Below are 12,178 nucleotides of genomic sequence, written 5' to 3' on the forward strand. Positions count from 1 at the left end.
ATAAGTTCAATGGCATGTGGATATGGGGATGAGTGGGCAACCAAGGCAATATAAGATTATGATTTCTGTATTATTAAGGATGGTAGAATCTCGCGTTAGGTTTATTGAGTGTGGAAAACATGAAATCCAGTAAAGAGAACAAATCAGATAAGTGATAGTTGAAAGGAGATCAAGTAAAATAATAGACAAACTATTAAAGATAGAATTAGATTTAAAAAGTTGTCTTTAGAGATGATTTATAATTATAATAAGACATTATATATGATATCATTTGATTAATGTAAAAGATCCCACATTCCCCACCTAATGGGAAATGGTTGTTGTTGTTGACTTCTGTTTTTTTGGAAATTTCTTGATCTACGAGTTTTACATAATAGCTGTCACTGCTGGAAGATTTCTCCTTATCCTATAAGCTGAGAGAAGGTTGAAAACCTAATTCAAATTAGTTTTAAATAATTAATTAAGATTCTATGCTGAGCAAATCCTGTACATATATTGAAAGAATTTCATATTGATGCCACAGAATGTAATATGTAATGAGTTTACATAAGATGTTGAACTAATTCAACTTGTTGAAATCGATGATAAAATGAATTATATTCTATATGATGTGTGCTGATTTATGTGTGGTATGATGACAGCATATATGAAGCAAGAATCAGCCGTCAGGGGTTTGAAAAACGAGTGGTCTCACAAGACTTGCAGCTTTGGCTTTCTAACGTGAGTTTTCAAACTTTTTAATTTTTTATATATAAATAAATAAAAATGGTCTTCTAATTTCTGAATCTGTCATCATCGTAGGCACCTCCCATGGACCAAAGGTTTACTCTCCTTGCTCGGGCTGGAAGACAGGTAAATTTCTTTAATTAAATAATAAATATTGTTACTTACACATACTACTAATCTCATAGTAATAATCTGAGATTCATACAAGTATCACATCCACTTCATGATCATATAGAAAATGTTGAGCAAGTTATAACATTGTATGATGCAGGTGCAAGAGATACATTTGAAAACATCCCTTGATCAGGAAGGTATAAAAAAGGCAATACAACGAGTATTGGAGCGTGTTCCCTGAAATCACAATCATTTTCCTCCCCATAATAATCACAATCATTTTGTACAGTTTCACATTTATTTTAAAGTTTCAGAAAGACATAATTGAGATGTTGCATTATTATTTTTATCGTGTAATAATGTATTTGTACAACCAATGTGTACCCGTAAAATCCCAAGTCGTGATTTAACCAACTCGCAAAAGGTTTTTCAATTGTAAAAACACTTCATTTAATGACAACACCTTAAGATTCTACCATCTATTCTCAGCAAATATAATCAATATATATATGCGTCTGTGAAAATGGTACAACAACATTGATCGAATTGGAATATTATTAGTCTGACCCAAAAGACTATTATTGCCATATTATATTTGTTGCAGCAAGTCTTAAAAAGGGTGTCCTCTATATAAGGTATTATTACACATGTTCATGATTATGTTCATGATCAAACAAAGACCCTGGTTGCAGAGGGCAGAGGTTCATCATGGTTAAGCTCAACCTCCCTGAGTCTTGTCTCGAGGCCTTTACCTCCTCCATTAGCCAATGGATGAATTCCATGTGCTGGTCCTGTCATATACTCCCTGTTCTTTCTCTCCTTCTCAAAGTCTATCCCCATACGCTCGGCACAACCTAACCAAACAAAACTGGTGAATACTTTTTATACAACCAAAAATAGAAGATAAATATAGAATATGTAATGTAATGGAGTTACTTTGAACAAGGTGATCATAGAGTTGGCCATCTCTAGTGAGAGCCATCATGAGTTGAGGTATCCCAAGTGGAAGAGCATCGCCTCTATCAACTTGCCAGAAATGGTAGACTTTACCATAAGTCTTGCAAATTTTCTCCATGTCTTTGTGCTCAATTGGAGAAGGGACATTTGGCATGAAGAAGAAACCACTCTTTACCTCAAACAGATGAGAATGCCAGAGAGGCTTCTCCTCGTCGGGCAGAGTCAAGAAGAGATTCTCAGAGATAACATATTCAAGACCTATAAGCCTCGCATTCTTGTCGGGGCTGTCGTAGATAAGACACTGCCTCATCTCCTCGTTTTGGTGCCCGCAATAGTGGTGTGCCTCCACTTGCCTAGTCATGTCGTGCGAGTAAAAATGAAACCTACAAACAAAATCATCAATATATTTTTTTTTTTCATGAAATAAAAATAGTTTAAGATATATAATTTTATTTATGTATCGAATAGAGAGAGGGTTTACGCGCAAAGGTGTTGGTGGATTTTGTTGATGGGACCGAAACCTTGGATAGTAGAGGTGACGGTCTGAAGGAGGGAGGTGGTGGTTTGAGTTGGCTCGCCGGGTACTTGAGATTGGTCGTTGTTGGTCGACATTTTTAGATACGATACGATTGGATACTTAACTCTTCTTAGTTTAGATTAGATGCTAGATAGATGGATGGATGACATTTATGTATGCATGATTACTATGTCTACATGATCACCGTGGCAGTGTGATCTTAGGAGGAATTTACTCATACATGCAGCTTTACGCGTGTTTCAACAACTTCTAGACGTGGCAAGATTTACATATTTAGTGGCACCACCGTAGTTCGATTATTGTGTAACGAAATGAAGATTAATAATTCCATCCATAATAGTGGATGTTTTATCTATTTAGTTAGTACGTCCCTGTCGTCGGTAGATTACTATTTTGATCTCTAACTTAATATGACATTTTCATTTTAGTTTTTGATTTAACAAAAAACTCATCTCGCTCAACACGATCAAATGAAGTGTCACTGTCTCTCATACATGAGTCTAATGAACAAGTAGGAATCAAATTAACATTAAATTTTAAAAAATGAACATTTAATGGTGGTTATGGGAGGGGAGCGGAAACGAGGGAAATTGGTGTGCATTGTGTGGTCCTAAACATAATTTTTTTCATTTGAATGTTCATTTTTTATTTTTTAAAAATTTAATGTTAATTTGGTTTCAGTCTATTCATCATATCCACGTAGAAGAGAGATCAGATCTACGTAGAAGAGAGTGACACATCACAAAAACTAAAACGAAAGTGGTCTATTGAGTCATGAATCAAAATGATAGTTTATCTTTGTGAATAATTTATTTTGGATATCTATAAAAAAGAGTGACTATGAAAATACCATTTCTCTTAATAAAACATTTCTCTTAATTTTTTGTGGATTCTACATAATAAATTATATTAAAATAATTGAGTATTCTAGTGATATAGACAAATTAATATGACATATTTAGTATATTTTTTTAAGCACTAGGTTGGAGAGAGATTGAGTGTATAATTTTGTATGTTTAATCATTAATATAAAATGAGAAGAGTTTTACAATGAGAGTATGAGAGGGTTAAATTATGACCATACATTTATACATGGATAGTCATGATTAAAAGTTATTTAAGTGACACATAATTAATTAAAAAAGTCACATGATTTTTTCTTTTAATCTTGATAATCTATATATAGTTATATGATCAAGATTTAATTCTCCCATTTGATATGCTCTTATATATATCAGTGATGTTTACTGTAGGAGTAACTCTCTGCTTAATAACTCAATATAAACGATGAATTTCACTAATGCAACCGTCAAATTAAAAGTTCTTATTAAAGAGTTACACTCTACAATTTTTTTATAAAATTTTAAAACTATATGACACCACATTAAATAATTTCAAATAAACGTATAATAAACTTTTAAAAAGTATAACTAAATATTGATGGTTAGATTATATAACTACAAATTTTAAATTATATAAAATTTTATGTGTTTGATCAGTAATATATAATGTCAATAATTAGTTATTGAATTAGTAAAATTCATCGTTTATATTAAGTTATTAAACGGAATAACTTATCATATAATTACTCCTATAGTACTCACTCTCTCTATATATTGATATTTATTTTAAGGAAAATGGTACTAAGTGCCTCAAGGACATTTGTTAAGTATATAAAGATAAAAAATTTGCATCAAAAAATATATTAAAAATTATATATTCAACTTTTAAATACTCAATTTATCATTTTCAATATAAAATTTCTACTTTATACACTTGTTACTAGGAACGTTCACATCCAAACCAATCCAAAAACAAATCTGCAAATCAATCTAAAAAAATTGAAAAATTATTAAATAAATTTAGATCTTCTTTTGTGAAAAATATTAGGATCATATTTTGGATTTATTTTTAAAAATCGAAGTAAACCGCATTTATAAATTTTAATTTTATCTTTTTATTAATATGAAATATTACATTAAACAATTATCTATAAAGTTTAATTAATAACACTTATTTATTTAAGTTAATATACTTTTATTATTATTTTATATAATTCAAATATAATCAATTTATATTATTTTATACTATTAACTTTTAGTATATTATATATATATATATATATATATATATAATATTTTACTTGTTACATTAATATAATTTTATAATATTATTAAAATGATATATTATAAATTATAATTTAAATAAACTACTAATTTAATTTAAATTGTATTAATTTAGACAACTTCATATAGTAAGAATCGGAACTGGTCAACTCCTCTCTCTATCATTCACCGCTTAAAGCAGCTGATGTTGCAATCTTAAGATGAAGATGAAGAGGAGAAAAGTCTTTGAGTAATTAAAGACTCTTATGAAAAAGACTCATTGACCGAATACCAAGTGACGAATATGGAACACAAAGTTGACAACGCTTATTTGTTATTTCTTTTTAGTGCATGGAGTACTAGTATACATAAAACTTCAACAAGTTTTTAGATGGAAAATAATTGGTGTTCATATCCTACACCTAACACTCTCTTTCCTGTATTTATTCTATTATTTAACGAAATACATTTGAGTCGGACCATTTCTAAAATAGTGAGAGTTTATGTGTACTTTAAGGCTTATGATTTAAAGACAGACATATAGAGAAAAAATATAATATATTAGAGGAAGAAAGATATAAAAAGTAAATAACATATTAAATATATCAGTTTTCATAACAATTTTTTAAATTCAAATAATAATAAAATGAATTAAGATTGTTTGTGTATTAAATAGCTTTGTTAAAACATGCCATTACAAAATTTAAATTTTAAATATTTACATTTACATGTCAGTATAGTACTGTTAAAATATAAAAATTTGAGTGTTTTATTTTTTAATTCAGTTGATGCGCACATAATCAAAACTATTTTTTAAAATATTTTGTTTTTGCGGCGTGACACTCCCGTCCTTTTAATAAGTTCAAACTTTTGTGCTTAAGTTCAAAGCTCATTTATTTACACTTTACACTACTAGTATACTAATAATATTCTTGTCTCAAAATATTTACTGATTTTTCTTGGCAAAGAAAAATTTATTAATTTTTCTTAAATTATTCTGTTGGTTAATAGTTACATTTTTTTTTGTCAGTGCCTACGTTTCACATTTCGAGCCCTAATTTTGCTCGTATTATTAATTGAATTTAATGCACATATGTAAATTATTTTTAATGTATTGAACAAGAGATCTATACTTTTTACTTCTTTTGTTACACATTATTTTTGTTACACTTACAACCATATTTAATTTAAGATAGATGGAGGAAAGAGAGAAAATATTTTAGAATGAATCTATATTAAAAGGGATTAAAAGAAAAGAAAATCTCTTATAAAGTATTTTTTCTCTTTCTTTATTTAGGTGATTCGGATGGAAGAGAAGGAGCTCCATAAATATAACTAAAAAATCATTTGAAATTTTTTCTTTTTTATTAAACTAAACATAAAATTATTAAATATTTTTTCAAAAGCTATTGAAATCTTTTTTTTCTTCTCCATTAAATCAAACGTGTTCACGTGTAACTAAAAAAAAGAATAGTTATTTAGAAAAGTACATATTTTTTTTTGATATTATATTAGTAATTTTGAAATACAATTACAAAAATGTGATAATGTAGAAAAAAATGGTGAAAATTTAATTGGACCTTGGTGTAAAAACAATCTAACGTGATAGATATAATTGAAATCCTTATAAATTTAATTAATGAAAAGAAAATACTAGTAAAAATATTTACCTAAACAATACCTCTCTGTGTATGAAATTTGATATGAATTATGAGGATGGGTTTGTTTAGGAAACGGATTAATTAGAGAAGAATGTGACATTCAAATAAATCCGCAGACCAGGTCCATAGTCAAACCAAACCGCTTGGCAATAAGTCACGTTTGGCAGCAATCCACTGTGTGTGTGTATATATACATGTCATCAATCATAACTATAGCGATAGCTAGTACTTTAATTTTTACCTACTTTTGAATTTTTTGTGGTTAATCGGTGATGGAAGATGAGGGTGGTAGTTTGTTGATGTTTCCAATGGAGAAGAGTGCGTTGGAGTGTTTGGGTAAAGGTTTTGATCTAACTAGTGATTTTCGAATGAAATTTTCTAAAGGAATAACTAATGGTGGGAGATTAGTGGTCGTTGATGAAGTTAACAAAAGGGATATTATGATTCCAGGTGGAGCTACAATTCCTGATATTTCTGAAGATATTCGATGTGACAAAGGTGATCGTGTTCGCTTCAAGTCTGATGTTCTTCAATTCAACCAGGTTCGTCTTTCTTTCTAATCTTCTCACACGTTCATGTTGTTTTACTTGTTTGTCTTCCAAGGATGATGATGGGTTTGTCACAGTTTTTTTATATTTTTACCAAGTATGATGATGGGTTTGTCTTTTATTTATTGGCATCACATGGATGGAAAATTAGCATGTGTAAGTTCCAAGTATTTGTTTAACAGATGTGTTTTTTGGACACAAAAGGTTGCCTTTGTATATTGGAAGATGTTTTATTTGGACACAAAAAGTTCACATCAAAACCATATACTTATAAAGTGGTGGCTGATGGTGGAACTTGTGTTCGAAAATTATTTATCTTTATTTAATACTTATCATTTTGAGGATATAATAATAAACAATGATTTTCACTAGACAGATAAACACTAAACAATGATTTTCATTAGACATATAAACACTAAAGAACTTCTTATTGTAATAAAAATAAAAATCTTTAAATAATGGAATACTGATCATTTTGAGAATGTTATTATAAATATATTGCAATTTTAACAAGACATTAAACATTGTTATATGACTTTTTCTTTACTTGCAGATGTCTGAGTTGCTTAATCAGAAATCAGGCATACAAGGAAAAATTCCATCAGGCTATTTTAATGCTATGTTTGATTTAAGTGGTGATTGGTTTCGTGATGCTCAAGACATCAAATCTCTTGCTTTTGATGGTTACTTCATTTCCCTTTACTATTTGCACTTAACTGCTTCACACCTTGTACTGCAAGACGAAGTTAAAAAGTCTGTTCCACCAAACTGGGATCCAGCTTCGTTAGCAAGGTAACCAAGCACAATGTCACACTAATCAATCATTTGAGTAGATAGATTAGATTGAAACAATGTTTTAGAATCCAACATGTTAGAGTTATGAAGAGTCCCACAAGTGGGTGACATCTCTGACTTTACAGACCAATTTTGTGGTGTTAAGTTAGATTCGGTCCAAATTTTAATATCATATTAGAGTTTATTCATGATCTATTGGATTACCCGCTATCGGGTCACTCGATCATGGTCCAAATGTTCAGTTTTGGACTTGAGTGATATTAACAGTTCTACATTCGATGAGTTATGACATAAAAGTATATTTATATTTTATAAGAAGTAGATATCAATCACTTTACAAGCCGTTATTATATGATTGAATCCTTAATTTTAAGAGATATTGACACCATTTTGGGATTATGAGTGTTGCATGATTTTGGCTTAATAATTAAGTATAATGTTGCTGATCAGTTTTGTTAGGCAGGTTTATTGTGGCATATGGTACACACATAATAGTAGGTATGGCTGTTGGAGGTCAAGATGTTATTTGTGTCAAACAAAAACATACTTCAAAGGTTCCTCCTGGTGATCTCAGAAGACATTTAGAGGATTTAGGAGATTTTTTATTTTCAGATTTAAGAAGCCCTTCACTACTACAGAGAAAGACAACAATAGAAACCAAACAAAAAGTATGTATAGCACTTTATAATATAATAAAATTCTTACTTCATATTATGTTACTTATCTGTTGATGCAATTTCTGTCTAGGTTCCTGAAGTTTTTAATCGTGTAATGCAATCAACCACAATGCAGTTCACAAGTATTTCAGAATCTTCAACCAAAGATGTAAGTCACAAAAAGAAAAATTATTGCCATTTGATAATTTGAATGAATAATTGTTGGGGTCTTACTGTTATTGTTATGGAATAGGGTCTCACCATTATTTCTTCAAAAAGAGGAGGAGATGTGTTTAAGCACAGTCACTCAAGTTGGCTCCAAACAATGGCTTCTAATCCTGAAGCAATCCACTTCAAGTTTGTTCCTATTTCATCACTTCTCACAGGAATTCCAGGAAGTGGCTATCTTAGTCATGCAATCAATTTGTATTTACGATGTAAGTTCTTCTTTCTCAGATTGAACAATAATGCAATAGTCTCTCTACTATTTTTTTCCATATCCTTTTTATTTTGTCTCAATGATTCAATTTACCATAATGTTGATAATCTCCAACATAAAGGACTATATATGCATGAGTTTCAAAGCCATTATTTGTTATTTATCTCCATTTTCTATTTTTCAACATTTAAGGTCACAGTCACAGCACTTCATTTGATTTACTTGTTCATTACAGATAAGCCCTCTCCAGAAGACTTGCAATACTTCTTGGAGTTCCAAATTCCCAGGGAATGGGCACCCATGTTTTCTGAGCTGCCTCTGAGGCATCAACGGAAAAAGACTTATTCTCCTCCCCTGCAATTTAGTTTTATGTCTCCAAAGCTTCATGTCAACTCTAAAAAGGTAATCATAACCAAAACCCTTCCTAATTAAGAAATACATGTGTTTGACTTTACTGTCATATTTGAGGTTGATATTAGCTTTAACATCATGAACTATGATTCATGATCTCAAGTTCTCACCCCCTTTATGCTTTATTATTACCAATTTAATAGTTATGCGCCGATAAGGTAAAAAAGTTTCACATGTCAAATCATATTCACTGTTGTACTGTGTTATAATATTATTTTCATAAAATAACTGCACACTATCTTCATAGTGAGATATGATGTCCATGTAGCACTCCTTTACACTTACATTGCATAGTAATTAAATCATATCATTATTACATATGACATTATGTGATTATTGCTAATGATATCATTTAATACAAAAATATATCAGGTAGTAAGTGAACAAAAACCTGTGGTTGGCCTCAGGTTATACTTGGAGGGAAGGAAATGTGATAAACTTGCAGTACACATACATCATCTTTCAAGCCTCCCAAATACAATGACCCTCTCTTCAGATACCACAACCTCAGCTATGTGGCGAGGATCTGACGATGATGAATCCAGTGACAACTTTGCAGAACCAATAAGATGGAAGCGATTCGCACACGTGTGCACCTCAGTGGTTAAGTATAACCCTAACTGGTTGCAAGAATCAAATTCAAGTGGTGTTTATATTGTAACCGGTGCACAACTCATTAGCAAAGGGAATTGGCCGAGGAATGTGCTTCATTTGTGCCTTCTCTTCACTCACATACCCAATTGCAGCATCAGGAGAACAGAATGGGCTGCTGCACCAGAGGCTTCAAGAAAATCAACTTTCTTCACGAATCTAAGCACAACATTTTCATTCACACAACAAAGTGTTACTGCTACACAGAAGCAGGCTCAGCAGCAGGCTCCAACAGCACTTAACTCTGGTGTTTATCCAAATGGGCCACCAGTGCCTGTTCGTTCAGCTAAAATGCTTAAATATGTGGAGACAAACGAGGTTGTGAGGGGACCACATGATGCTCCTGGGCATTGGTTGGTTATTGCTGCTAAGCTTGTCACAGAAGGTGGTAAAATTGGATTACAGGTAAAGTTTGCATTGTTAGATTACTAGTGATTCAATGATAGATAGACTATATGCAGAGAAATATTGTAAAAAAAGGGAAATTTAATTTGTTATTTTGCTTAATTTTTTGTGTGAAAGTACATACAGATCATGTGTACATATATAGGACTCCTTTGTATAGTATATAATATAGTACACAAAATGAGTGGTGGAAGTTGACTTTTGCCAATAGAAAATTCAATTTATTTTACTTTGCAAACAGCAATTATCAACCATCTAGTGAAAAAGTTGAGAAGAATAAAGTAATTGATTTTGAATCCCCAAGTAATCCAATTCATCATAATTCAATCTGGATATAGCATGGCTCATTAATTTAAACATGTATTTTTTTGGTCCCAAACAAAGTGTTGTTTTCTTTTGTCCAGGAAATAAATAAATACTCCTGATATATTGATTGCTAATGGTGACGAACCGCCAATCCTGCATGGCTTTTTGTTTCTGATTTTCTTAATCATCATTAGTGTTACTAATCATCCAACTTTACTTGGATATAAAGGAAATGTTAAAGGATGTTCAGCACTTGGCTTGGGTCAAATTATTTGATGGCAGATAAGATTGTATAATGGGTCAAATTATCAATCAGTCCTCTTTTATTGGACTTAACAGCATTCAAATTCAAATTTAATTCATAATCATGCACTTAACTACCATGATGATTGATGCAAAATGAATGGCATCAACTTAACTAATGGAACCTTAACAGATTACTTGATATTATCAGCTTCATTCCTGTTTTACTGAAGTAGGATTATTTGGTGGTAATTGGAAGGATAAATATGCGAGCACACAATGAAAAATAACAGATTAACTGCCTATAATAACTAAACAAGTTGCTGCAAATGATTAGATACGCAAACCAGTAAGGTTTTCTTTGGTAAACTTCGAACTATATTTTTATTTTTAAATAAAATAACACACATATTCCACATACGTGTTAGAAATATAGCTCTAGATTGGATTTCACAATTACGAAAGTTAAAATAATTATGAAAAAGAATAAGGAAAATGAAATATCATCTCAGTAGAAGGACTTTTCTTAAATTGGAAATGAAATATCATCTCAGTCACATTTGTACACATCCAAAACTAATATATTATTCAAGGAATTCAAAGAAAATTTCAAACAATCCACCAATCACTCATAAAGTGCTATAATGACATTTAACAGATTGAAATTTTGGTTGATGTTCTCATTGGTAGTTCAAATAGTTGAACTAAGATATCCGAACGCTTATAAAAAAATGAAGAAAAGAAAATGGTTGCTGATAATTTGGTAGGTGAGGGTAGAGATTCAATATTAGTGAATGTTTCATTTCACTGTGGAATTCACAAAAATTATTGTATGTCCACAAAATTATTGTATGTCTTTTCCTTCTTTAATTTCCTTTTTCTGATTCAAGCCGTTAGCAAAGAGTAAGTGGCCCTACATATAGGAAAAGATTATGGACCACCAATGCTTGTTGATATCCATTTTATTAGAGTAACTGGCCCTACATATGGGAACAGATTGGAAAATTACTGCATGTCTTTTCCTTCGCTCTTCACATTCTAACGGTTACTAAAAATCAACACTATGAGCATCTTTTCTTAGATGAAACACACAGTAAAGGTTAAAGAGAGTTTTTGTTTTTTGTTTCTTTTTCTTTTTGGGTCAGTTTTAGTCATTAAAAAAAGGAAAAGAAATCATAGAAAAGAGAGAAGGGGAGGGAGAGGGATTTGACACTAGCATGTAGCAGCATGCATGGCTCTTAACAGGAATTGATAAACAACAAGTTGATTTCCAATCTGTTCCAGAAAGATACAAGATGCCATAGGAACAAAACTCTTCAATAAATTACTCAAATTTAAATCTCAGTTAGGTGTTCACCAGTTCTTCTGAATTTCAAAGTAGTAACTCACATCCAAGTAGCATTTTCGATCGTCATCTACAAACTGAACCAACAAAAAATTGAGTTACTTAATTCTTCCTATTTATCAAACTAGTACTATGTCACCCCAAAAATTATTTGTTGGTGAACCAAATTCTTAATTAGAGTTGTTTGAAAATTTTACCTTGGTTCTTGCTGAATAGGTTCCCCTAGCAAATATACCAGAAGGAGTAGTTTCTTCTTCCAATTCATATAAAAATGGTTC

General features: G+C 30.9%; 4 protein-coding genes across 6 annotated transcripts in view; 2 read left to right on the forward strand and 2 right to left on the reverse strand.

Moving 5' to 3' along the window:
• Positions 1–1,318, forward strand: part of LOC101500009 (uncharacterized) — a 4,525-nt gene extending 3,207 nt beyond the window's left edge. For both annotated transcript variants that reach the window (XM_004502212.4, XM_012716393.3), the window contains exons 8-10: positions 642–720; positions 802–852; positions 998–1,318. In XM_004502212.4, the coding sequence (XP_004502269.1) occupies positions 642–720; positions 802–852; positions 998–1,081 (214 nt within the window). In that variant the 3' untranslated portion in view covers positions 1,082–1,318. The remainder of the gene's footprint in view (positions 1–641; positions 721–801; positions 853–997) is intronic.
• A 4-nt stretch (positions 1,319–1,322) lies between these two features.
• Positions 1,323–2,525, reverse strand: LOC101500351 (oil body-associated protein 1A). The gene is made up of 3 exons (XM_004502213.4): positions 2,279–2,525; positions 1,777–2,180; positions 1,323–1,694 (listed from the first exon to the last, which is right to left on the reverse strand). The coding sequence occupies exons 1-3, from the start codon at positions 2,407–2,409 to the stop codon at positions 1,510–1,512; spliced, it is 720 nt and encodes a 239-aa protein (XP_004502270.1). The 5' UTR covers positions 2,410–2,525; the 3' UTR covers positions 1,323–1,509.
• Positions 2,526–6,205: 3,680 nt separating this feature from the next.
• Positions 6,206–10,339, forward strand: LOC101500663 (MACPF domain-containing protein At1g14780-like). 2 transcript variants are annotated; one of them, XM_027334877.2, is made up of 8 exons: positions 6,206–6,437; positions 6,552–6,643; positions 7,203–7,441; positions 7,908–8,112; positions 8,192–8,269; positions 8,354–8,537; positions 8,775–8,941; positions 9,323–10,339. In XM_027334877.2, the coding sequence occupies exons 1-8, from the start codon at positions 6,374–6,376 to the stop codon at positions 10,031–10,033; spliced, it is 1,740 nt and encodes a 579-aa protein (XP_027190678.1). In that variant the 5' UTR covers positions 6,206–6,373; the 3' UTR covers positions 10,034–10,339. The 2 variants fall into 2 exon arrangements, with proteins under 2 accessions (XP_027190678.1, XP_004502271.1); XM_004502214.4 differs by having other exon boundaries at positions 6,207–6,643.
• Positions 10,340–11,775: 1,436 nt separating this feature from the next.
• LOC101500978 (rho GDP-dissociation inhibitor 1-like) overlaps positions 11,776–12,178 on the reverse strand; it is a 2,036-nt gene continuing 1,633 nt past the window's right edge. Inside the window, exons 5-6 of the mRNA XM_073369059.1 lie at positions 12,098–12,178; positions 11,776–11,977 (exon numbers count right to left, since the gene is read on the reverse strand). Coding sequence (XP_073225160.1) covers positions 11,909–11,977; positions 12,098–12,178 — 150 coding nt within the window. The 3' untranslated portion in view covers positions 11,776–11,908. The remainder of the gene's footprint in view (positions 11,978–12,097) is intronic.

The sequence above is a fragment of the Cicer arietinum genome, chromosome 5, assembly GCF_000331145.2.
Source record: "Cicer arietinum cultivar CDC Frontier isolate Library 1 chromosome 5, Cicar.CDCFrontier_v2.0, whole genome shotgun sequence".
In the NCBI taxonomy this organism is placed as follows: Eukaryota; Viridiplantae; Streptophyta; class Magnoliopsida; order Fabales; family Fabaceae; genus Cicer; species Cicer arietinum.